Genomic DNA, 20,961 nt, shown 5'->3' with positions numbered 1-20,961 from the left:
CCCCACTTGCCCCCCACCACCACACCCCCTGGGCAGCCCTGAATCTGCCTGGTTTTGGATCAGACTGGGCCCTGTTTTGGCAAGGACAGGTGTGTTTCAATCCAGCTTTGTGAATGCCATCTGTTGCTCGGTGCCATATTCCTTACACAGTATGCTCCCCCGACCCTCTCCAATAAAAAAATGCTCGTTTTATGTTCAGAGTCCTCGTCAGCCTTCAAACTGCTATACTCTGCGCTAGATTCTGACTAACCCAGTGCAAATATACACGGGGGAGGAGCGGGGAGGATAGCCTGCCACACTCCCACTCCTTGCACTTCCTGGGCACAAGAACTGCACCAGGCTTGGGCTGCTGTTGGATATAGAGTAGCAGGGTGACCAGATCAGATATGGAGACTGATACAGAACCTGACTTGGGCTCCTCCAACGATCCCAGAGACATGATGCTTCAGTCTGGAAAATTCTAGCAGGGGAGGTGCACCTTCTGCTGTAGAACTGTGCCTTCCAGAAACAATCAGATCCTACAGTCAGGCTTTAACTGGCAGTGATAATCATACAATGCTAAGGGAGCAATGGTGACTGTCAAACTCTCTCTCTAAGAGCACTAGATGTGAGAGCTCACCCTTGCAAACTCACTTCCATTCCAAACCTCCCAATCCCTTACCCTCTGTTCAAGGTAACAACCACTAGCATAGCACATAAAAATAAGGAAACTCTCCTCTAATTACTGTGGTTCACAGTTTTGGCACAACCTGCTACCAGGGGAATTTAACCACTCTCCCTTGGTTGCAATAAGTCCTATTGAACAGCTTCTAGAGCTGTTGAGCTTTTCCATCTCATTAAGTGTCATGGCTCGACAATTCAATTCTAACCTGCAGCAATTTTAAGGCTGAAACATTAATCAATAGCTGAACTCTAGTATGTTTTTTTAAATCCTGCCGTATGATGTTAACATTTCAGAACACACGGTGGTCATGAAAACAATGGGTATATTAAGTTACCTTAAATAACCTACAGACTTTTATGTACAAGCCTCTTTCATGGGTTCACTGAATGATCTTGAGCAGGTCATTCGATAGCTCTGTGCCTCAGTTTCTCCCTCTGAGACATAGGGATAATACTGAGCACAACAGATGTGTTCTGAGCTTTAGTTAATTACTTGGTATAATGCAGACAGATGTTGAAATGAGAAGGTGCTCTATATACAGGCTTTTGAGCAACATTGTTTATGTGTTGTCATCTGCTCAAAAACATTAAATATTTTGCAATAGGAGTGGGCTAGTATTTGGATCAAAAGGCTGAGAATAAAGGAGGGTCTTGGGATATAGTCTGGCTGGAGTGAGACTCAGCATCTGATCTTGGGCAAAGCTTTGTGTGTCAATCTGCCAAGCTGCAGATCTAGAAAATGCAGGACCTTACAGAAAACAAGCTAGAGGCTTTGGCGGTTCAACTGTATCAGATAAATGCATTAAGAAAACAAGAACAGCACTTTATGTATAACTAGCATAAAATACAGGTTATTTTGCTCATTTTCTTATGTGATCAATGAGAACCTAGTGTTAAATATTCAAAACCTCCCTGTTTTCCACAGCCCACAGAGAAAAAGTGTCAGAGACCTTGAATAGTAACAGGAACCACATCTGTTGCAAACACTTCATGCCTTCCTTATTTCTCTCAGAGGAAGTATGTGGCCTGTTTGGCAAGTGTCGTTCTACATGATAGGGTGAAGTTCACAACACTCTCATTTGGCTGGCTGCTTCTCGACCTGATCAGCTGCAGGCAACACAAAAACTCTATCATGCCTGCTCCTTTCGTGAAACATCCTGCAAAGTGGAATACCATGCTCAGCATTTAAAGGTAATCATTGCTCTGATGCTTTCAGGATAGCATTCTCTGCATACTGGGCCAAACCTTCCAGTCCTTATTCAAGCAAAAGGCAGTTTTGTCCCAGTAAACAGTGCAGGATTTGGACTTTAAATATAAAAAGCCATCAAAGAGAGAGATGCAAAAGGTCTATTGGATCCTCTAGTCCCTCTCCTTGCCGGTGTTTGTAAATGTGAAATGAGCGTGAATTATATATTTCTACTAAAAATCTTAAAATAAAATGAGAGAGACAGACAGATGGCCAATGGTGAAGCAAACGTTCCCATGCGATAATCTATGAGAAACATCACAGATATAACAGCAGGTTCATTTTTTGAACTCAAATCGTTAGGGATTCGCAAATGAGATTTCTCTGTGTTTTGCATGGTATTTGGATTTCACCATTTGTGCAAACTAGTAAAATGTGTTGTTTCAAATGTATACATTATGGAATGAGGAGTGTGCTGAATAAAAGTGACACACTCCCCTTTGTTTCCCAAAGATGTGTGTAATTTAGCCATACACTTCCTATGATTAATTCTTTGCAAATGCAGGGGTTTAATAAGCAGTTAATGGAGAAAAAACACCCAGCATATTATAAATGATGAACCATGGAATTCCTCATTTGAAATGCGCTCGTTTGTAAGCAGCTTCCTTGGAGAACTGGGATTAGTCATGTTCTTGCTTTGGGCAATATCTCTTGGGCATTCTGAATATATCTTTGAACAATCTCTGGGAAAGCAGACTAGTTTAAGATATGCAACGCTAATCGAAGTACCCCAACATGACATTGTCTTTAAAATAGATATTGTGTGTGATAAAACTGAATGGTACATACATTTCGAGCCAAATTTAGATCCATTTCTGCAGGTGCAAATATTTGGTACAAAACTGTGCTCACAATTATTTGAGTCCACAAGACCCCAGTCCTTCAACGAGCTCGATATGGCCTGACCCCTGTGCCTATACGGAGCCCTGTTGAAGTCCAAGGTGCTCTGTTTGGCCCCATACGCAGAACTCACTGTAGGATCGGGGTCGTAGCCCTTTAAATACCTGAGCTGTGGGTGAAATCAAGAAATGAAATGCCAAAGCAACCTGAATTGTGCTTTCAGACAATTGTGGCTACAATTATTTGCAGATGTAAGGATGGCTATGGAGATGGGACTGAAAATGCAGTTCTTACGGTGAAATTCAAACTTTCATTAGAGCCTGAGTAATAGGTCTCTGTGTGAGGAAAGCCACTCTTAGACCTGCAGACAGACTAAGTGGTGTCAATGCAGTGGCGACCATGCCTATGGGTTGAAATAAGTTTAATACAAGAGTTTGAACATGTTATGAACAGGACTATCTGACAAGGTTGCCTACAATAGCAGGGAACTGGGCTTGGTGACCCAGGAGGTCCTCCCAGTCCTGTTCCTAAATATCAGCTCCAGCAACTCCACTTCTCTATGCAGGATATTGGCCCATTGGAGCCATGTAAGCATAACTTTTATAATCGCTCCTTAAGCTTCTCTGTGCCACCCGTTTTGAGATGGGCATAGAAACCTGCCAACATGGCACACAGGGGATGGAACCCTGTGTGTTTGCTCTGCCCACATACCAAGCTTACACAGGGTTTACATGATATATAATGCTTTGAGTATCAGAGGGGTAGCCGTGTTAGTCTGAATCTGTAAAAAGCAACAGAGGTCCTGTGGCACCTTGAGGTTCTTACCCACGAAAGCTTCTGCTCCCAATACTTCTGTTAGTCTCAAAGGTGCCACAGGACCCTCTGTTGCATAATGCCTTGAGTAGACTCTCCACTCTTGGGTGAATTTCAGCTAAACAATTACAGTTTCATAGGCATTTAGTTAGATGACAGAGAATCTGCTCATCCATAAGGCCACAATATATGTTGCTATGCAATTTTCCACCTGTCTTCTAGTGGTGCATGTTATATGCAAAATTCAGGAAAAATCGCTTAGTTTATTTCATCTTGATGCAGCGCACTGTATGTAAGTACACATTACTTATCTGCACAGTCCACTTATGTACTGAAGAACCATGTGTGCCACCCTTTATTTAGATGAATGAAATACTACATAAGGCTGCTACCCATATACTCTGGACTCCCTTGAACTTACTTAAAAATGCAACTTAAGAGCTGTGGTACAATCCATGAGCAATTTGAAAACACAAACGTGTCTCCCCTGAACGGCTCCCTTCCCATTTTCAAATGCCTGGGAGCAGGGCCACCGAGAGCGGGTTCGGGCCCCGGTGAAAAAAAATTTTCGGGCCCCCCAGCAAGGGCGGATTGGCTAAACAGGGCCAACGAGAGGGGAGGAAGCCAGGCCCCGGGCTCCCTTCCGGACTGCCGGGCCCCAGTAAGGCAACGGGGGGGAGGGGAAGCCGGGCCCCGGTAATTTGTACCGGCTTTCCCCCCCACCCCCTTGGCCCTGCCTGGGAGGAAAGATGAGCTTTGAAACATGCCCTGAAGTGCATGAAATGTGCCGTTACTCTGGCAAACTATAGTGTGTGCTGAATGAACTGCAGCCCAAAGGCTGCTCTTTGCACTTCAGATAAGTGAATTGTGGGAAAGAGTTGCAACTTTTCATTCACTTCCCAAATTTATTTATTTATTTTAAACAACTGTCATTAGTGGCAGTGAAATTTAACATGGAAAATGTCACTGATATATTTTAAAAAGTAGCTGTGGTGACATAAAAACCCTAGCTATAATCGCATGAATGCACAAAACTTTGCATTCAGAACTTTTTAGTTTTCTAAAGGCCAGGTTCTGCCAACTTTAGCCTCACTGAGCAGTTACCTGACTATGTGAGTTGTCCCACTAATCTCAGAAGGGCTACTCATGGAATAATGTGACAACTAGGACAAATGGAAAGTACTGTGTTAAGGGAGGAATAATCAATTGCACAAATACAAAATGGGAAATGACTGCCTAGGAAGAGGTACTGCACAAAAGGATCTGGGGGTTATAGTGGATGACAAATTAAATGAGAGTCAACAACATAATAGTGCTACAAAAAAAGAGAACATCATTCTGGGATGTATTAGCAGGACTGTTGTAAGCAAGACATGAGAAGTAATTCTTTCACTTTACTCAGCACTGATAAGGCCTCAACTGAAGTACTGTGTCCAGTTCTGAGCATCACATCTCAGGAGAGATGGGGACAAATTGGAGAGCGTCCAGGGGAGAGCAATAAAAATGATTAAAGGTCTAGAAAACATGACCGACGAGGAAAGATTGAGAAAACTGGGTTTGTTTAGTCTGGAGAAGAGAAGACTGAAGGAGGATATAACAACAGTCTTCAAATACTTAACAGGTTGTTACAAAACAGTGTTGATAAATTGTTCTCCTTACCCACTGAGTACAGGACATGAAGTAATGGGCTTAAACTGAAGCAAGGGAGATTTAGGTTAGACATTAGGAAAATTTTTCTGACTGTAAGGGTAGTTAAGCCCTGGTAGTTAATTATCTAGGGAGGCTGTGAAATCTCCATCTTCGGAAGTTTATTAAGAACAGGTTAGATAAACCCCTGTCAGGGATGGTCTACATAATACTTAGAATCATAGAATATCAGGGTTGGAAGGGACCTCAGGAGGTCATCTAGTCCAACCCACTGCTCAAAGCAGGACCAATCCCCAACTAAATCAAACTAAGTTTTGCCTCAGTGCAGGGGACTGGACTAGAGGACATAGCAAGGTCCCTTCCAGTCCTACATTTTTGCAATTCTAAGAAGGATGCAGAATCTGTCCATATGTTCTCTTAGTTTCAGGCAACTGTATGCTCTGCTAACATGCACATTACATTCAAGGAGATATATTCGTCACTATGCACAAAAGTCTTACATACATCTCAAGTGAACAGTTTTCATTTCCAAAATTTATAAACCTGAACATTCAAGAACACTCTGCATATTTTAATGTGGGTTTAAGCAATGTAACTCCCACTGAAGTGAATGGGAGTCATGAGACTAAAAAGTTTCATATATTTAAAGCTTTAGAGTAAATTTTTCATTAGGGTCTAAGTGATTTAGGAGTAGAGCTTGCTGGGAATTTTTTGACTTTTTTTTTTGTTGTTGGAAAATGCTGACTTGTCAAAACTGAAATTTTTAGTGGAAATGTGTCAATTTCAATGAAACTTTCACTGAGAAGGACTCTCAGGACCAGGATGGAATTTCTGGTCAAAATCTGAGCAAGAGATCGGAATTTTCTGGTCAAAATGAGAGATTATCTAAATCTAGCCCATTGTGCGTATGGACAGCAGACTGTGGCCCCAAGATTTAAGGTATCTTTGAAATACCTAACAGAGACAAGATAGATGAAATCAGTTTTTTCTGCACAGTTCACAGACTGTTTGGTAAATAGAGTAGGCACTGTGCTATAGGATTTGGTTAGGGCCAATGCTGTCAGTTTCTCAGACTAGCAGCCGGAAAGAGATAAAAATCATCCGATTTTAGGTAATGGTGTCAGGACATTTTGTTTTGTTGCTATTTTAAACAAGCATTGCTTAGCTATTCTGACTGTGAAACCAGGCTATAACATAAGCCAACCTCTGACTAATGGTGGTTCTATTCTATTCAGTTCTAGATAGGTTCTTATACCAGGTCAGAAAGGAACTTTCTATATATAGTTTAGAAGGAACAAGTTCCATAGCTGCCCACTGCAGTGTTTCATGCATCTTCCTCTTGAGCATTTTGTTCTGACAAGACAAGAGACTGACTAGATGGATCCTGGTCTCATCCAGTTTGGCAATTCCTATATTACTATGGGACCTTTCAGGATTAGAAGATTTTTGAGCCATTCTATTTTTTTTTTTAATTTCTTTGAGCACCTACAGCAAGACCAGAATTGCGTCAAAAGGAAACTGCAACACAACCCTGCCTGTACTTGGTAATAAAACATCAAAGCCGACATTGACAACAGATACGTCAAGCTAATCAATTGCATCATCACTTCAGAACTCCAAATGTTGAGAAGTACATACACTTAGAAATATATGAGTATATATTCACCATTTTGCTGTGACTTCCTATTATGCTAAGGTAGTGGTAATGGAAACTTTTGCTATGTACAGTACTTCTTAGCAACTTCCCTAGTTGTGGTTTGCTGCTATTCCCCTGATAAAAGCACCAAAGTGGTGAGAGTTTAGCAAATAGATATTCAACTGCATGTAAGACATCAGCTTTCAAAAGCCAACTATATAAAAACCTGAGAGGCTGAAATTGGGTCATTTTTATGCATTGGCACAGCGGGTGCTATCCTGAGTCCTTTTTTATGTCTCCTTTGTTTTAGTTCTGAAGTGCATTGATGAAAATAAAGAGAGCAATGGGAAATACTATGAAAACAACAAGAGCCCCGGCAGAAATAAACGTGCCATCCCAAACTGGTAAGCACTTTTTAATTTCTTTGAGGAAAAAAGTTACTGCATTTTTATTCACCTGTCTGACATATGAAAAAGTATGCTTGAGTGTGCTATGCAAGACCAGAGGTGTACAGTATAAGGTGTTCACTTTTAGGCGAGTTAGAGCTCATTCTTTAGGAGTCATTTTTAAAAAAATATTTTAAAATATTGTTTTAAATGTTTTAAAAACAATTGCCCTTCAGTAGCACTCTTTGTGATGAGCTTCTCACAATTCAGAAGGCTCAGATCTTCCCCATAAACAAGAAATTGCACATCTGGGGTGTTTCCTGTGCATGTTTTATAAAACCTATTCCCACGTTTTGCTTTGCTCGGGTTTTGCTGGGTTTAATCCCAATCTGGGAACCCTAATAATAATAATTCTGCACTCACACTGATCATTTCAAACATTTGCACCAAAACTAATATGCAGCCAACTTTCCACGCTGTTAAAAGTTATATGAAGCAATGACACATTTCAAGGACGGCAGCTACCAAAGGGGGTGCGGCGGGGGCTAGGTTGTCAACTGGTCCTATGTAGACACACAGGGGAAAAAATGTATAAGGCCTCCCACTATGCAACCTGGATTGTGATTCCGGGTGGCAGGGGGAAGAGACTCATGGCATTAATACTCCCCACCACAAGAAAGTAGGTGAGGAATGGGCAGAGCTCACATGTCACAATGTGCTGGCCAGCTGGCACAAGGGGGAAGTAAGCTCGTCTTATAAAGGGATGCAGAAAATTACTCCCCTCCAGGTGCAAGAAGCGACTAGGGGACAAATATGACTCTGAGTCATAGTTCTTTCCCAGGGCTTCTCCGAGGATGGCCCTTCCTCAGGGCAAGGGATCAATCTGGCCACAAGGGGCAGAAACTCCAGCACTATTTTTAGCACGAGCCAAGAACCAGCACTTCTATATCATCGATGTTTCAGGAAGCGGAGCAGCTCGGGGATTGATAATGGCATAAGGAGGAAGGTCCCCAGTTCAAATCCAGTTTAGACTGATACTTACTGAAACTGGTTACTGTCAGATGGCTGGGTTTGTGGTCTGTGGGAAATGAGGTGACAGTCTCAGTCCAGTTCTTTGCAGAGGTGTCCAACTTCCATTCAGTGCCCTTGTTGGTCTTCCCAACAGAAAGCAAGAACTGAATGGCCTTGAAAACTGACCTATTCTTTTTCTCATAATCATGGTCCCTTCAGGCTGCCATTGGGGAACACTGAATGGGTAGGGCGGTGAAGTTTGCATTGTTGCTGATCATGCTGTACTTGTTCTGTGGATACACCCAGGACTTTAGGGCTTGATCCAATGCCCATGGAAGTCAACAGCATTCTTTCCATTGACTGAAACAGGCATTGGACCAGGTCCTTCGTCTCTATGGCTGTCAATCCAGCATCTTTCAGACCATAAACTCACATTGCCAAATACTGAATTTCTCCCTCAGTCGGTGTTTTAATGGAGTAAGGGTTTCAGGATTTGGCCCACAGTTTTATAACATTTTAAATAGTTTGGAAAAAATTGTTTCATCCTGGCTCATTTCAACAAGACATCGGTGATGCTGAAACTGAAGGAATGAAACAGAAGGGTAAAGGAAAGAACACAGAAGAGGAAGGGAAGGTAAAGTGGACCGTTACTTTGAGTCTGACTAGCTGTTCTGCAGTGCAGTCATACACCTACATTTCCCCTCCGCCCCCAGTTTTAGTGCTGCTCAATGCACAGACAATGGAGGATCTTGTATTTCAAGCACAGCACTAAGCTAGGGGTATTGCATAAGTGGCACTACTCCAGCAGGCACCTCTGAGTCACAATTCTTCCCCTGCTTCCTCCAGCCTATACCAGCAGGATGTTGCCAGTTGAGCTGTGCCAGCCAGAGAGCAAGGGTGTGGGACCAGAGATGCCAAACCCGTGAAAAAACGCAGAAATTTGGCTTGGTTTTGGCTTAATTGGCTTGTGAGTTGCTTGTTGACTAGTTTTTGGCTTCTTTGTGTTGCTTTTTTTTGATCGGCTCCCGGCAAGCAGGGGCAAGGGGGGGCAAGCAGGGGCAAGGGGGGAGAAAGTCCCAGACTGCACGCCAGGGGGATCTAGTCACATAGAGTATTGGGGTTCTTAGGGATTGGCTTGTTTTGGCCTTGTTTTGAAATGGGATTAGCTTGATTTTTGGCTTATTGTGAAAGTTGGGGTGCTTATTTACCGCGTGAAAGTTGGCAACTGTGTGTGAGACCTGGGCTTTGCCCATTCTTTGCCCCTTCCTGCCCACTTACTCCAGGGAGGGAATCAACTGGTGTGTAGGTAGCCCCAGTGTCTAGGTAGCCAATGCACAGGTGTTATGGGTATTATGCCCCCTTACTTCCGTATAGGGGTGCATAGTCCAAGTCACAAGATATCCTTACCCTGCTCAATAAGGGCTATGTCTATGCTACAGCTGGAAATAAGTCTCTCAGCCTGGGACCACTTGTGCTAGTGAGGCTTGGGCTAGTCTGCTAAAAATAGCAATGTAGCCATTGCAGAATTGGCCAAGCCTTGGGCTAGCCATCCAAGTTCAGAACCAAGGGCTCGCGTGGATCCGAGCTTGCATGACCAACCAAAGCTGGTGCCACAATATCCGGACAGCTATTTCTAGTGCGCTCCCTCGAGCCCTGATAGCATGAATCCATTTACCCCGCCTAGGAGGCTCACTTCCAGCTACAGTATAGACGTAACCTAAAGTAGTTCATCTTTAGCTTCATGCCTCACGAGACATCTCGGGGATATAGGTTTCTAAAACAACCACGCACCATGTATTCGGGCATAAATACTGTCAACAGAGCACCTGATTCAGTGGAAATAACTGTTCTTAGATTTTTCCTTTGTAATAGTTGGACTATTCCATTTTAGAGACATCTTATATAACTAATAAACTGCTAAAGAAAGGATGGGGTTCAGAAACCTCACACAGGTTTCAGTTTGACATAACCAGAAGCTTTTTGGATGGGGCTGGGCCAAATGTATCAAATCCCTTCAGAGCTTGGATTAGGGGCAGAAACATGCATTGAAATACCAGTATTTGAATTAACCACCAGCAAACCTTAGAGTGATTTTGGTTTTGCAAAACCAAACCCCAGGAAGGTTTGGATCCAGATTTCATTTTAAATGGAACCCCAATGTTCATGAAATAGGGGGGACAGCTGGGGTGGGGAGTTCAGATAAATTAGGTTATTTTGTACCATCTCTAGTGTAAACACAGGCACTTTAAAAGGATGTAGCTGGTGCTATGACCACACCTCCCAGTTCAGAACTAGCAAATTAATGTGCAAAATTGAAACAAAAACAGAAGATAAAAGTGTATGTCAAATAATTACAGATCCTGCAGCCTAGAAACAAAGTAACACATCCACTGATGCATAGCAGAATGCAAGCCACCATGTAAGCAAGCGAAAAGAGCTGATAAGAACAGTTAGTTTTCCACTACATATCTCAGTATGGAAACTAAACCTTGCATAAATAGCTTCATGCTTTTAAAATGTGATGCTAAGATACTTTCATAAAATGCGACCAGTTTAAGCCAATGCCATTTCATTTAGAACTGTCGCTTGTCACTTTGCTTTGGTAATTCAGGGAAGCAGCGTGCATTTTTCAGTGTGTTTTTCCCTATCATTTATCTCTTGCATTTATTTCTCTGCCATTCCTGAGGAGGATTCTACATTATACACTATGTACACTAAGTCAGGTCTAGTAAGACTAAAGTACAAGGCAGCCTTTCACGGACATAGGGATTTGTGAACTTCTGTTGCATAACAGAAAGGTAATTTGAGGCCCATTCGTCTTTTAGTATCCTTTTAAAACTATACAATATATCAAGCATACGACACTAGGCTAAAACCTGGGAGTTGATCCAAGAGCACTTCCTGGGAAACCCACCCCACTTACCTCACTGGCATGGGTCAAGTGAGAAGCTGCTGACATCATTTACACACATGCAACATGTTGATCAATTCATTCCTCCTTTAGCACTTGATTCTGCAAGTCCCTGTGCAAAAGGATCCTTGTGCAGAACCTAAGGTTATCCTTAAGAAACCTTACTGCTCCTAACTGCCTAACAGGGCTACTTCCAAGCATGAGGGTTTACAGGGCCGAACTCTTATAGAACGGCAAGCAGTCCTGCACTGAAGCACCCCCTAAATCTATCCACTAAGCAGATCATCTCTCCCCTGGGCTCTGGTGTGAGAACAAGCATCCATCCAAAACTGATGTAGAAATTATTGATTTTTGTTACATTTTTTCAATTATTTTCATTCCAGCAAGGTACCCCACCTATCAGCCTCAGTAATATAAGAATAAGAATAACCTCTCTCAGCTCCTTCAACTCCCTCTTCCTCAAAGCCCACTACTTTTGGTTCGCCTTCCATTAATATTATTAAGTAATAACAATTATAATTATTATTAATATTAATAATCATCATTATTATAAAGGATTATTGTAGTGTGGTATTGTCAACCCAACTCCCTCCAGGCCTTCGTTCCTGATGCTGGCCCCAGATTTTAATACATTGTGTGGGTTTAAAATGATCTACAGAGAAATTAGAAAGAAACAGACCTAGCAGGAAGTATGTGTGTGCATGCAGGTGTGTGTGCGTGCGTGCGAGCGTGCGAGCGCACACTCTTGTGACCTTTCTGCTCTGCTCCCGTAATGCACTGTGTTTCTTGTAAGCCCTTTCTATGCTAAGTTGAACTGAGACAGCACGCGCCACGCAGGCCTGGGAGCTGACTCTGTCGTCCTTAAATAAAGGATCTTGTCTTATCACATTATTTGAAAATATGGTCAGTAGTTGTAACTTACACTGGGTCACAAATTGTCCCTGCCAGTCCAGCAGAGGCTGCTAGGGCCCGGGAGGGAGGAGGGGAGCAGGTAGTGTTTGTACCACCATCACCCTCGCCAGCTATTTTGCCGAAGAGCAATTTTAAACTACCACCAGGGGCTCCAATGGAAGCCACAATGTACTATGCCGCTCTCTCCCCATCTATTAGTGCTTTTCTGGCTGGCTCCAGACCCCTTAGTGGAGGAAGGGCTGCAGTTGCCTTCCACTGTCACAACCTTCCTCCATGCAGAATTTCCACCACTCAGGAAGCCTGCACTCTGGGGTATACTGGAAGAAGCCAAAAGAACAGGAGTACTTGTGGCACCTTAGAGACTAACCAATTTATTAGAGCATAAGCTTTCGTGGACTACAGCCCACTTCTTCGAAGAAGAAGCCAGCGCATCAAGCCCCACATCTGCACTGTGTGCAGGAAGATCCCCACTAAGAGGTCGACCCTAGGAAGCCCTCAGCAGCCTCTCATTGGGAGTTGTAGAAGCTCGGTACATTTTGGGTTCAGCCCTATGAAGATGTGAACACTTGCAGAGTGTAACTTCAGTCCCTGCCGCTTTACTCGCAGGGCAATTCCGGACTAGTGCAGGACGTTCCTCCCAAACTTCCTCCTTTCTGACCTCAGTTCTCAGAAAGACATTTGTACATGAATGAGCAAACCACACAAATTTACTTTTCCTTTTTTTAAAATGAAAAAGCCTCTGTCTTCCATCCCCAAGGCAGCTGCAGTGTGGGGGTAGGAGCGCCATGCATCCCATTAGTCACCCAGTCTAGTAACAAACCATAAACATAATAGGAAGGAGACATTGATTTTCTGGTTTCCTATTATTTTATGAAAAGTTCCCCCTCTTACTACACTTAAGGAATCTATTTTTGTACCTTTGAAAATATCAGTAAAGATGTATAATGCAATGAACGATGCCTTTATCTAATATAACGCACCTGATCATCAGCATTACTTATATTGTAATTTAAGCCATTCATGCATGATGGTGTTATTCAACTGAGGCCATTTCCTAATAGTATGCATATTTATTCATTTTGCTACTTTCAGACTGAGTCTCTTCTTTGCATATGGTAAGTATTAAACAAGGTCAGTCTGCAGAAGCTTTTGGCTAACTAGAAGTAAAGAAAGATCTACAAACTTACAGGTGCTCGTATTTACAGTGTTGTACCGTAGGCGTTGAGGGTGACTTTCTGAAGACATCCACCCTAGCTATGAATTTTATAATCCTTTATAAATGACATTTTCATCTTTTTCCTAGGTCAGGAGAGCGATATCCTTGCTGTCCTCTGTGATTATCCCTCCCCGGATATAAGCCAGCCAATATTTCACACAGGAGAGAAACTACGTGTGATATCAGAGTAAGTTGTTCCTTTTTAAATTAGCCCCCGATACAGCTGATGTGAGATAGGGAACAGCTTCTGGTTTAGTCATTTGATGCTAGATGAATGCTGTGGTTTTTGTTTCTATTGAACAGGAGACTGTTCAAGGCCACTGTTGCTGGGAAAGTTGCTTATTGCTCAATGTGCAGTTCCAGACGGAGCGCCTCCTTTCAGGCACGCACATAGGGCTTGATTCTGCGAGTGCTTAACTCCCACTGGTAACGCAGGCCACCCAGCACCGCACAGGATTGAGCGATAGGAAATTCCAGGTGCTAAGTCAACGTACAGGGCCCAGTTCTAAAACGTGGACTCATCCTACATGATATAAAATGGGATTACTTGCATGAGACTGATTCAGCTTTGGATAGGCATTTGAGTACTTACCCAAACTGAACCAATTTTAGAGTTGGAAAGGAAAAAATACTTTATCCTTATCCACAATTTTCGCATAGGTTGAGGGTCTTTGGACTTTCGACTCCTGTTTGGACTCTCAGATAGAGATTACCCTGAGCCATGAATTTCAGATTGGGATCCAGATCACTTTCTCAGAGTTCTGAGGGATGCAGACTTGGAGGTCCCATTCCGACCCTTCTCTAGTGTATTACAGACCGTTAGCCCCCTACACAAAGACATTATACAGCGCTAGATCCCCAGCTGGAGTAAACTGAAGTCAATAGCCCTTATGATCTGCTATGCCCATGTTTCGGAAGTAGTGGAGAGCGGCAGCCAGAGGAAGTTGGCTGTGGCTCCTTGATCTTTGTCCACCTGGTCCTGACAAAAATTAGAGAAGTAACCAGTGTCCTCTAACTTTCATGAGTGGTACAAAGGACCTTACAACAGTGGAGGATCTGGGTCATGGTGCTCTGTCAACCATCCCCCCACCACCCCAGATGTCCCATAAGGAGAAGGGCATATCAGGGGAGGGACCCTGACATAGCAGGTGGAAGAGCTTCCACCAGCTTTCTGATGCTAGAATGTTTCCCTACGCAAGGGCAATTCTCCACCATTGTGTAAATGGTCTTAGCAGACTAGAGATTCCAGCTCAAAATATCTATGCTGATTTAGATCAGCTAAGGTTCCTGCCTCTCTCTCTCTCTCTCTGCCTCTCTCTCTCTCTATATATACACGTTCTGTACATATGCTTCATATACTATATAGTACAGTCTAATTGTTAATATGGAACTTTGAAAACGAGATACATGTAGCACATATTTTTGTTTGTCTGTTATGTACTGATCAACAAGTGCTGAAGTAAGCATTAAATGAAAAGTTCTCTTCCTGTTTTGATTCAGCTATAGCGCAGAAAAAAACCTTGCAATGTTCCATGCAAGTAGGCACAACTCTCCTAAACAGAGGGTCTATTCTCCCTGCTGGGGTATGTGTGGATGTTAGTGGGAACGATGGGTATGCATACACTAGCAGGAGGTATAGTCTCTCAGGTCACTCGAGAAACACACCACTCCGAGAAAGAAAAGGAGAGATGCTAGATTGGTTAGAGCAGCAGTGATAGGAGAGCTGCCATGTCAAACTCAACCTTTCTATGCTGCACAACCTTTCTATGCTGCTCCTGTTGTGTTATTTTTCTAAGCCTTTTATTCAAACAACTATGAGACAGTTCACAAGGAATAATGCTGAAATTACCACACTCACTTGGGACTCAAAACATTGCTGGTAATCATCTGCATGAGTCAGGGCAGCAACACAAAACACAGAATCTACTCAGAATAGATTACCTGTAATGGTCACTAGTACCTGGAGACGCTTAACAGTGTTAGGTAAGCAGTGCCAGGTTAGCCCCTGTGAAGATATAAGGAATACCATTCAACGGAGGTCAGAGGCCAGCAGTTGACTTTCTGGATGGCTGATTAGCCTTGCCCACTGCACCTGGGAAAAGACCTCCAGCTTAACTGGCTGATCCTCATCAAAGGAGAAGCAGGAAATGGAGGTAGGACACTGCCATACCTCCCAGAGGATGGAGCTACTGCTGGGAGGAACTGCTCCCAGAAACAAAAGTGGACAGAAGGGAGACTGCAAGAAATCCTATTATCAAAAGGCTCTGAGGTAAGAGCCAGGAACTTATCGGGGGGTGAGGGGAAGATTTGTTTGCTGAGAAGACTGGAAAAAAAAAAAAAGAGAGAAGAAAGCACAACAACTAGAAACTACCTTCCTTGGACTGGGTGAGAAGGTTCCAGGCAGAATTCCCCCAGGGACAGAACTGGCTCATCAAGAGTAAGCTGAGGTCCAGTTGGAAAAGTGCGCTATGAGACAGGCCCCAACTTCTTAGAGTCCCTCACAGTCTGCTCACTCCCTGGGCATCATTCATTAGGGGCAGAGTTAACTCAGGGTGCAGCTCCGAGTTTGGATAAAGGAAGAAATTTGCTCAGGAGAGACTTTTTTTCTGGGCAAGGTTTTGAGACCGAGGGGGTCTCTTTGAATTATTCTTAAGCGAATATGTGAAAATACCACCAGCAAAGTTATTCTCGTGGTATGTTTTACCTCAAATGGAAACAGGAAATCCCACAGATTTCGCACACGCAGAAGCAGTTTAGTGAACATGCTGTACACCAACGGAAGAGCTTCTCCTGTCATCGCAGTTAATCCACCTCCCTGAGAGGCAATAGTTATGTCAACGTGAGACGTCTCCCACCGACATAGAGCTGTTGACACAGCGGGATAGGTTGGTATAACTACATCGCTCAGGGGTGTGGATTTTTCAACCCCCTGAGCGACGTAGTTATACTGATATAGGTTGGTAGTGTAGGCCTGGCCTAAGTGATTTGCCCACGGTCAGAAATAAAGTTTGATGAAGAGCCAGGAAAAGAACCGAGATATCTTGACTCCCACTTCTATGCTTCAGCCACCAGGCTGTCCTATGTATTAGTGCCTGATCTGCAGTTCATTGAATTAAATGAAAAGATTCCCATTGACAACAATGGGCTGTAAATCTAATCTCCAACTAGACTTTACGAATGCTCTGTTTCTAGCTGTAATAAAGATGTTCAATATCGGAAACTTATTCTTGACTACAGGAATAGGTTTCACTACTTAAGCAGCAAATGGAACAAATATTTATTGTTTAATATTTAGCTTATTTCTGTGGAAAATTTAAACAATAATGTAGCAAACAGTGAGATTTAGAAGATGAAATAATGTAAACAAAAGAAACATAGATCTATGCGTGTGTTTCTGAATATTCAGATTAGTTAACAAATACTGCATTTTAGCCCATTTTCTGCTTTAGCATGTTTCTAAAATGAAAGCAGGCTCTCCAAACGTATTTGACCATACCCATCTTCTTGCTTTGACAGTGAAGGAGGTTGGTGGAGAGTCCATTCCCTCACTACCGGTCGAGAAAACTATATTCCAGGAAAATGCGTAGCAAAAGTTTACCATGGGTGAGTACATGCTTTCTCCACAGCATTCCAAAACTACAGGTGCTGTTATTTCACACATACCATGGATCAACTTTTCATCCTTAATTAGGGGCCCTAAGTACTATCATAATCCAAATAATATAATAATAAAATATAAATAAATAAATGGAGATATCCTATCTCCTAGAACTGGAAGGGACCTTGAAAGGTCATTGAGTCTAGCCCCCTGCCTTCACTAGCAGGACCAAATACTGATTTTTGCCGCAGACCCCTAAGTGGCCCCCTCAAGCATTGAACTCACAACCCTGGGTTTAGCAGACCCATGCTCAAACCACTGAGCTATCCCTCCCCCCAATAACACCCACTAACACCACCACCAGCAGCAGCAATAGCCTGCTAGAAAAATCTAAAAGCAGAGATGACCTGAATTAAATATCTATCTCTGAATTCCTTTGAACTTTGGGGATAGTTCAATCCAGATCTAAATTTAGCAGCTGTTTTTATCAGAGCAAAACTCCAGTTCCAAACACCCAGAAACTTCTGATCCACTTCTGGATCCAAGCTGTGAGCTTTGGGCCCATCTCTAATTTTAAGACACTGATAAAAAGCTCCAACTTATAAGAACTGGAGTGAAATTCACTGCTACTCACAAGGCGTAAGCACTATTTAAGTCTCAATTAAGACAATGTGGTGACTTGAGTGGGTCCCTGGGCTGGTCTTCTGCATAGGGGTGAATTCCCCCTTGGTGAGGGAAAACTCAGTCTGAGACAAAACTGGAGTTTGTGTGAAAAACAGACCAACTAGAACAAAAGGGGAACTTCAAAAGGCTAATGAGATCATTCAAGAATGGAATCCCTGTGCATTAAAATAGATACTGTAGGTTCAGAGGTCAGTTACTGCCCTCAGCCCCAACTGAGGAAATCCATTAAAGCATCTGCTTAAGTCTGTCACTATTCAGCAAAGCATTTTACCCGCTTAACTTTAGGCAAGTCCTTAAATTCTATGGACTTCAATGGGAATTAGCCCTTGCTTATAGCTAAGCATGTGCTTAAGCCTGCTACTGAAGGTATCAGATACCCGACAGTAGGTGGTAGAGAAAATCAGCATGCCTGGTTCTACTCTCCCACCGGTAAAGCTCATTGAATTAAGACTGGTGTAAAACCAGAGTAAAGTGAGATCAGAATCTGGCCTAGCATATGCAGAATAATTACACCTCTGTCCCTGGATTAATAAATGTGGGTAATGACTCACAACAAGAAAAGGTTTAGTTATTTAAACTCAGTGACTTTTTTTTAAACACCAGTAAACGTTAGTGTTTCAAATTAATCGAGCTTGAAGGGTTTTGCCCTCTCGTATAGGGCCATTCTTAATGACATTACTGGCATGAGTGAGAAGAGCAAGATTTGCCCCATAAACTGAGGAAATAATCCTGGGAATAGTTAAGAAAGCAACAGCGGAAGGTTACAGTGTCATGTTTGCAGTCCTTTTCTAGCTAGTCCTGCACTTTAAGGGCCACATGCTGCTCTCCCTCTCAGCCATGTCATTCTAGAACGTCTTTTCCTGTTTCACAGCTGGTTATTTGAAGGGCTGGGAAGAGAAAAAGCAGAGGAACTTCTACAGCTTCCCGACACCAAGGTTGGCGCCTTCATGATTAGAGAGAGCGAAACTAGGAAAGGTGAGAAAACATAACATTCCCCCCCCACCCTGAATCTCAGACTGCGGCATCTCCTTTCAACTGGACGTTCCATAGCTCTTAATTCTCTGCCTTTTTCACTTCACACACATCAGGCCAGAATTCTAAACCATATGTAATAAAAAAATAACATACGGCACAGTGCAACATCTTCAACAATCACCTACCTCACAAGCAGTGCTGGAAACATGGAAAACCACGGCTTTGGAGAGTTCCCTAATCACTGGCACATACAAAACATTATTTAAACATTGTTTATTTGGGTGGTAGCACCCAAAATGCCCCAAGGTCCCAAGCCATTTCAAACAGAGAGGAAGACCCAAAGGATAGGTAAAAGGGTCCCAGCCTTTGACTCAGTCCACAAAAAATACACAAAGGTGGGGGTGGGGGTGGAAAGGAACGTAAAATACATAAAAAGTAACTAAACACATTTCCTATTTAGTTGTGTGGTTGTTTTGTTTTCAACTAAACACTTGATTTTCTTCTGACCACCCTTCCACCGCAAAAAAAAAAAAAAGGAGATATACCTATCTCATAGAGCTGGAAGGGACCTGGTCATGGAGTCCAGTCCTCTGCCTTCACAGCAGGACTGTTTTTTGCCTCAGATTTCTAAATGGTCCCCTCAAGGATTGAACTCACAACCCTGGGTTTAGCAGGCCAATGCTCAAACCACTGAGCTATCCCTCCCCCTGACTAGCTGGTCAGAAAATGGGCTCCTCCCCTAAGGAAAATTTTAACTTTTTGTTAAAAAATCAAAACCTAAAATATTTCAGCCAAAACCCAAAAAAGATTGATTTGGGTGGTGCCTCAGGGGAGTTGTTATGTGGGTATCTCATACCCTCATTCTCCTCTGTAGGCTCGGATCCCTGGCTGAACTATATCTGCACAATGGTCTCCTCTCTTGTTGAGTAATGCATGATGGTGGCCCTGACCATAGTATTTCATGGGAGATATAATCTGGCTAGGGAGCACAATGTTTCAGTTTTTGTGTGTGTGTTTTTGGCAAACCATCAGAGTTTTTCCTCGGAAAGCAGACTCTTCATGAAAAATTTTAACAGTAAATTAGGTTTTTGACAAAACAAAACATTTTTCGGAAATTTTTCATCCAGCCTGAACTTAAATCCCCTCACAGCAATTCCCAGCTTCAGTTCTAATGAGTGTACTCTTCCTTCCTAACAGTTGGTCCCTTCCCACCTCACTTATAAGTTAGATAGGAACACAAAGCGCGTTCATTTTACAAACACATGGAAGTTTCATGCCCAGTGGGAAGAACGGTGAACAAATGTTACTGAGTCACCTGGCATATTTTTAATTTTGCTAGGTGGAGGATGATGAGCACAGTATAAGAACATGAATAGAATAGGGCTCCGTCTGGCCTGTTAAGGAATGGTATTAATGGGTTTCAAAGGGAGTGTCCACAGTAGTCCTGCCCACATGGCTCCGATATGGGACTTCCAAAAATTGCAGGGTGCAGAATTAAATGGGAAAAGATCCTCAGAGCTCCAGGGAAAGACAGCAAGGGGAAGAAATTAAATAAAAAACAAACAGGTGAGGATTTTCAAAAGTTCCTAAGGAATCAAAGTGCCCAGCATCTAACCCCTTTAAACCCTTTTGAAAATCCTACCAACAAGCTTCAAGGAAAAATTGTTGGAGCTTTAGAGTAACTCACCATCAGGGATTTAGGGCTATAATCACTGACCCTCTACTCTATCTGTCTCTATTTGAGATCTTTAAATCAGAAAGGTCATTTAGCTTTTTCAGATTCTTCGAGGGCACACCTGTTACTGTGGCACCACATTTCAGAGCTGGTCTGACTTTAGTCAGCAGCCACAGAGGTCTGTGAAATGCGCATTTGTTTTCCTAGGATTGTGACTACTTGATGTCATTTGGTTCTCCTGTTTCTGCAGGATTATATTCATTGTCAGTCCGGCACAGGCAAGTGAAACATTATAGGATCTTCCGCTTGCCGAATAACTGGTATTACATCTCTCCACGGCAAACATTTCAGTGCCTTGAGGACCTTGTGAATCACTATTCAGGTAAGTCCCTTGAGACTTGTAACTGCAGGAACACAATATGTTTCACCAGCAATGGTAAAATATCATGCAGTGCATGGCACAGGGGATCCTGGGACCTGACTGGGGATCTTAGGTGTTACTGTAGTACAAAATAAATAATAATACTAATGATGAATAATAGAGAAATTTGGCTTCTGCCCACTGTACTTAGTCTGAATCTGTAAAAAGCAATGGAGGATCCTGTGGCACCTTTAAGACTAACAGAAGTATTGGGAGCATAAGCTTTCGTGGGTAAGAACCTCACTTCTTGCATCTGAAGAAGTGAGGTTCTTACTCACGAAAGCTTATGCTCCCAATACTTCTGTTAGTCTTAAAGGTGCCACAGGA

General features: G+C 42.8%; 2 protein-coding genes across 2 annotated transcripts in view; one reads left to right on the top strand and one right to left on the bottom strand.

The window, feature by feature from the left end:
* LOC117871836 (thyroglobulin-like) overlaps positions 1 to 847 on the bottom strand; it is a gene marked incomplete in the record, with an annotated part of 51,229 nt that extends 50,382 nt beyond the window's left edge. The window contains 1 exon segment of the mRNA XM_034759591.1: positions 757 to 847. Coding sequence (XP_034615482.1) covers positions 757 to 847 — 91 coding nt within the window.
* Positions 848 to 1,687: 840 nt separating this feature from the next.
* On the top strand, positions 1,688 to 20,785 carry SLA (Src like adaptor). The gene is made up of 6 exons (XM_034763655.1): positions 1,688 to 1,854; positions 7,156 to 7,249; positions 13,369 to 13,468; positions 16,798 to 16,884; positions 18,435 to 18,538; positions 20,464 to 20,785. Exons 2-6 carry the CDS (start codon positions 7,171 to 7,173, stop codon positions 20,727 to 20,729), a joined length of 636 nt encoding a protein of 211 aa, XP_034619546.1. The 5' UTR covers positions 1,688 to 1,854; positions 7,156 to 7,170; the 3' UTR covers positions 20,730 to 20,785.
* The last annotated feature ends 176 nt before the right edge of the window (positions 20,786 to 20,961 follow it).

Source organism: Trachemys scripta, chromosome 2, assembly GCF_013100865.1.
Source record: "Trachemys scripta elegans isolate TJP31775 chromosome 2, CAS_Tse_1.0, whole genome shotgun sequence".
Classification (NCBI taxonomy): Eukaryota; Metazoa; Chordata; order Testudines; family Emydidae; genus Trachemys; species Trachemys scripta.
This window is presented reverse-complemented; position numbering and strand designations above follow the sequence as displayed.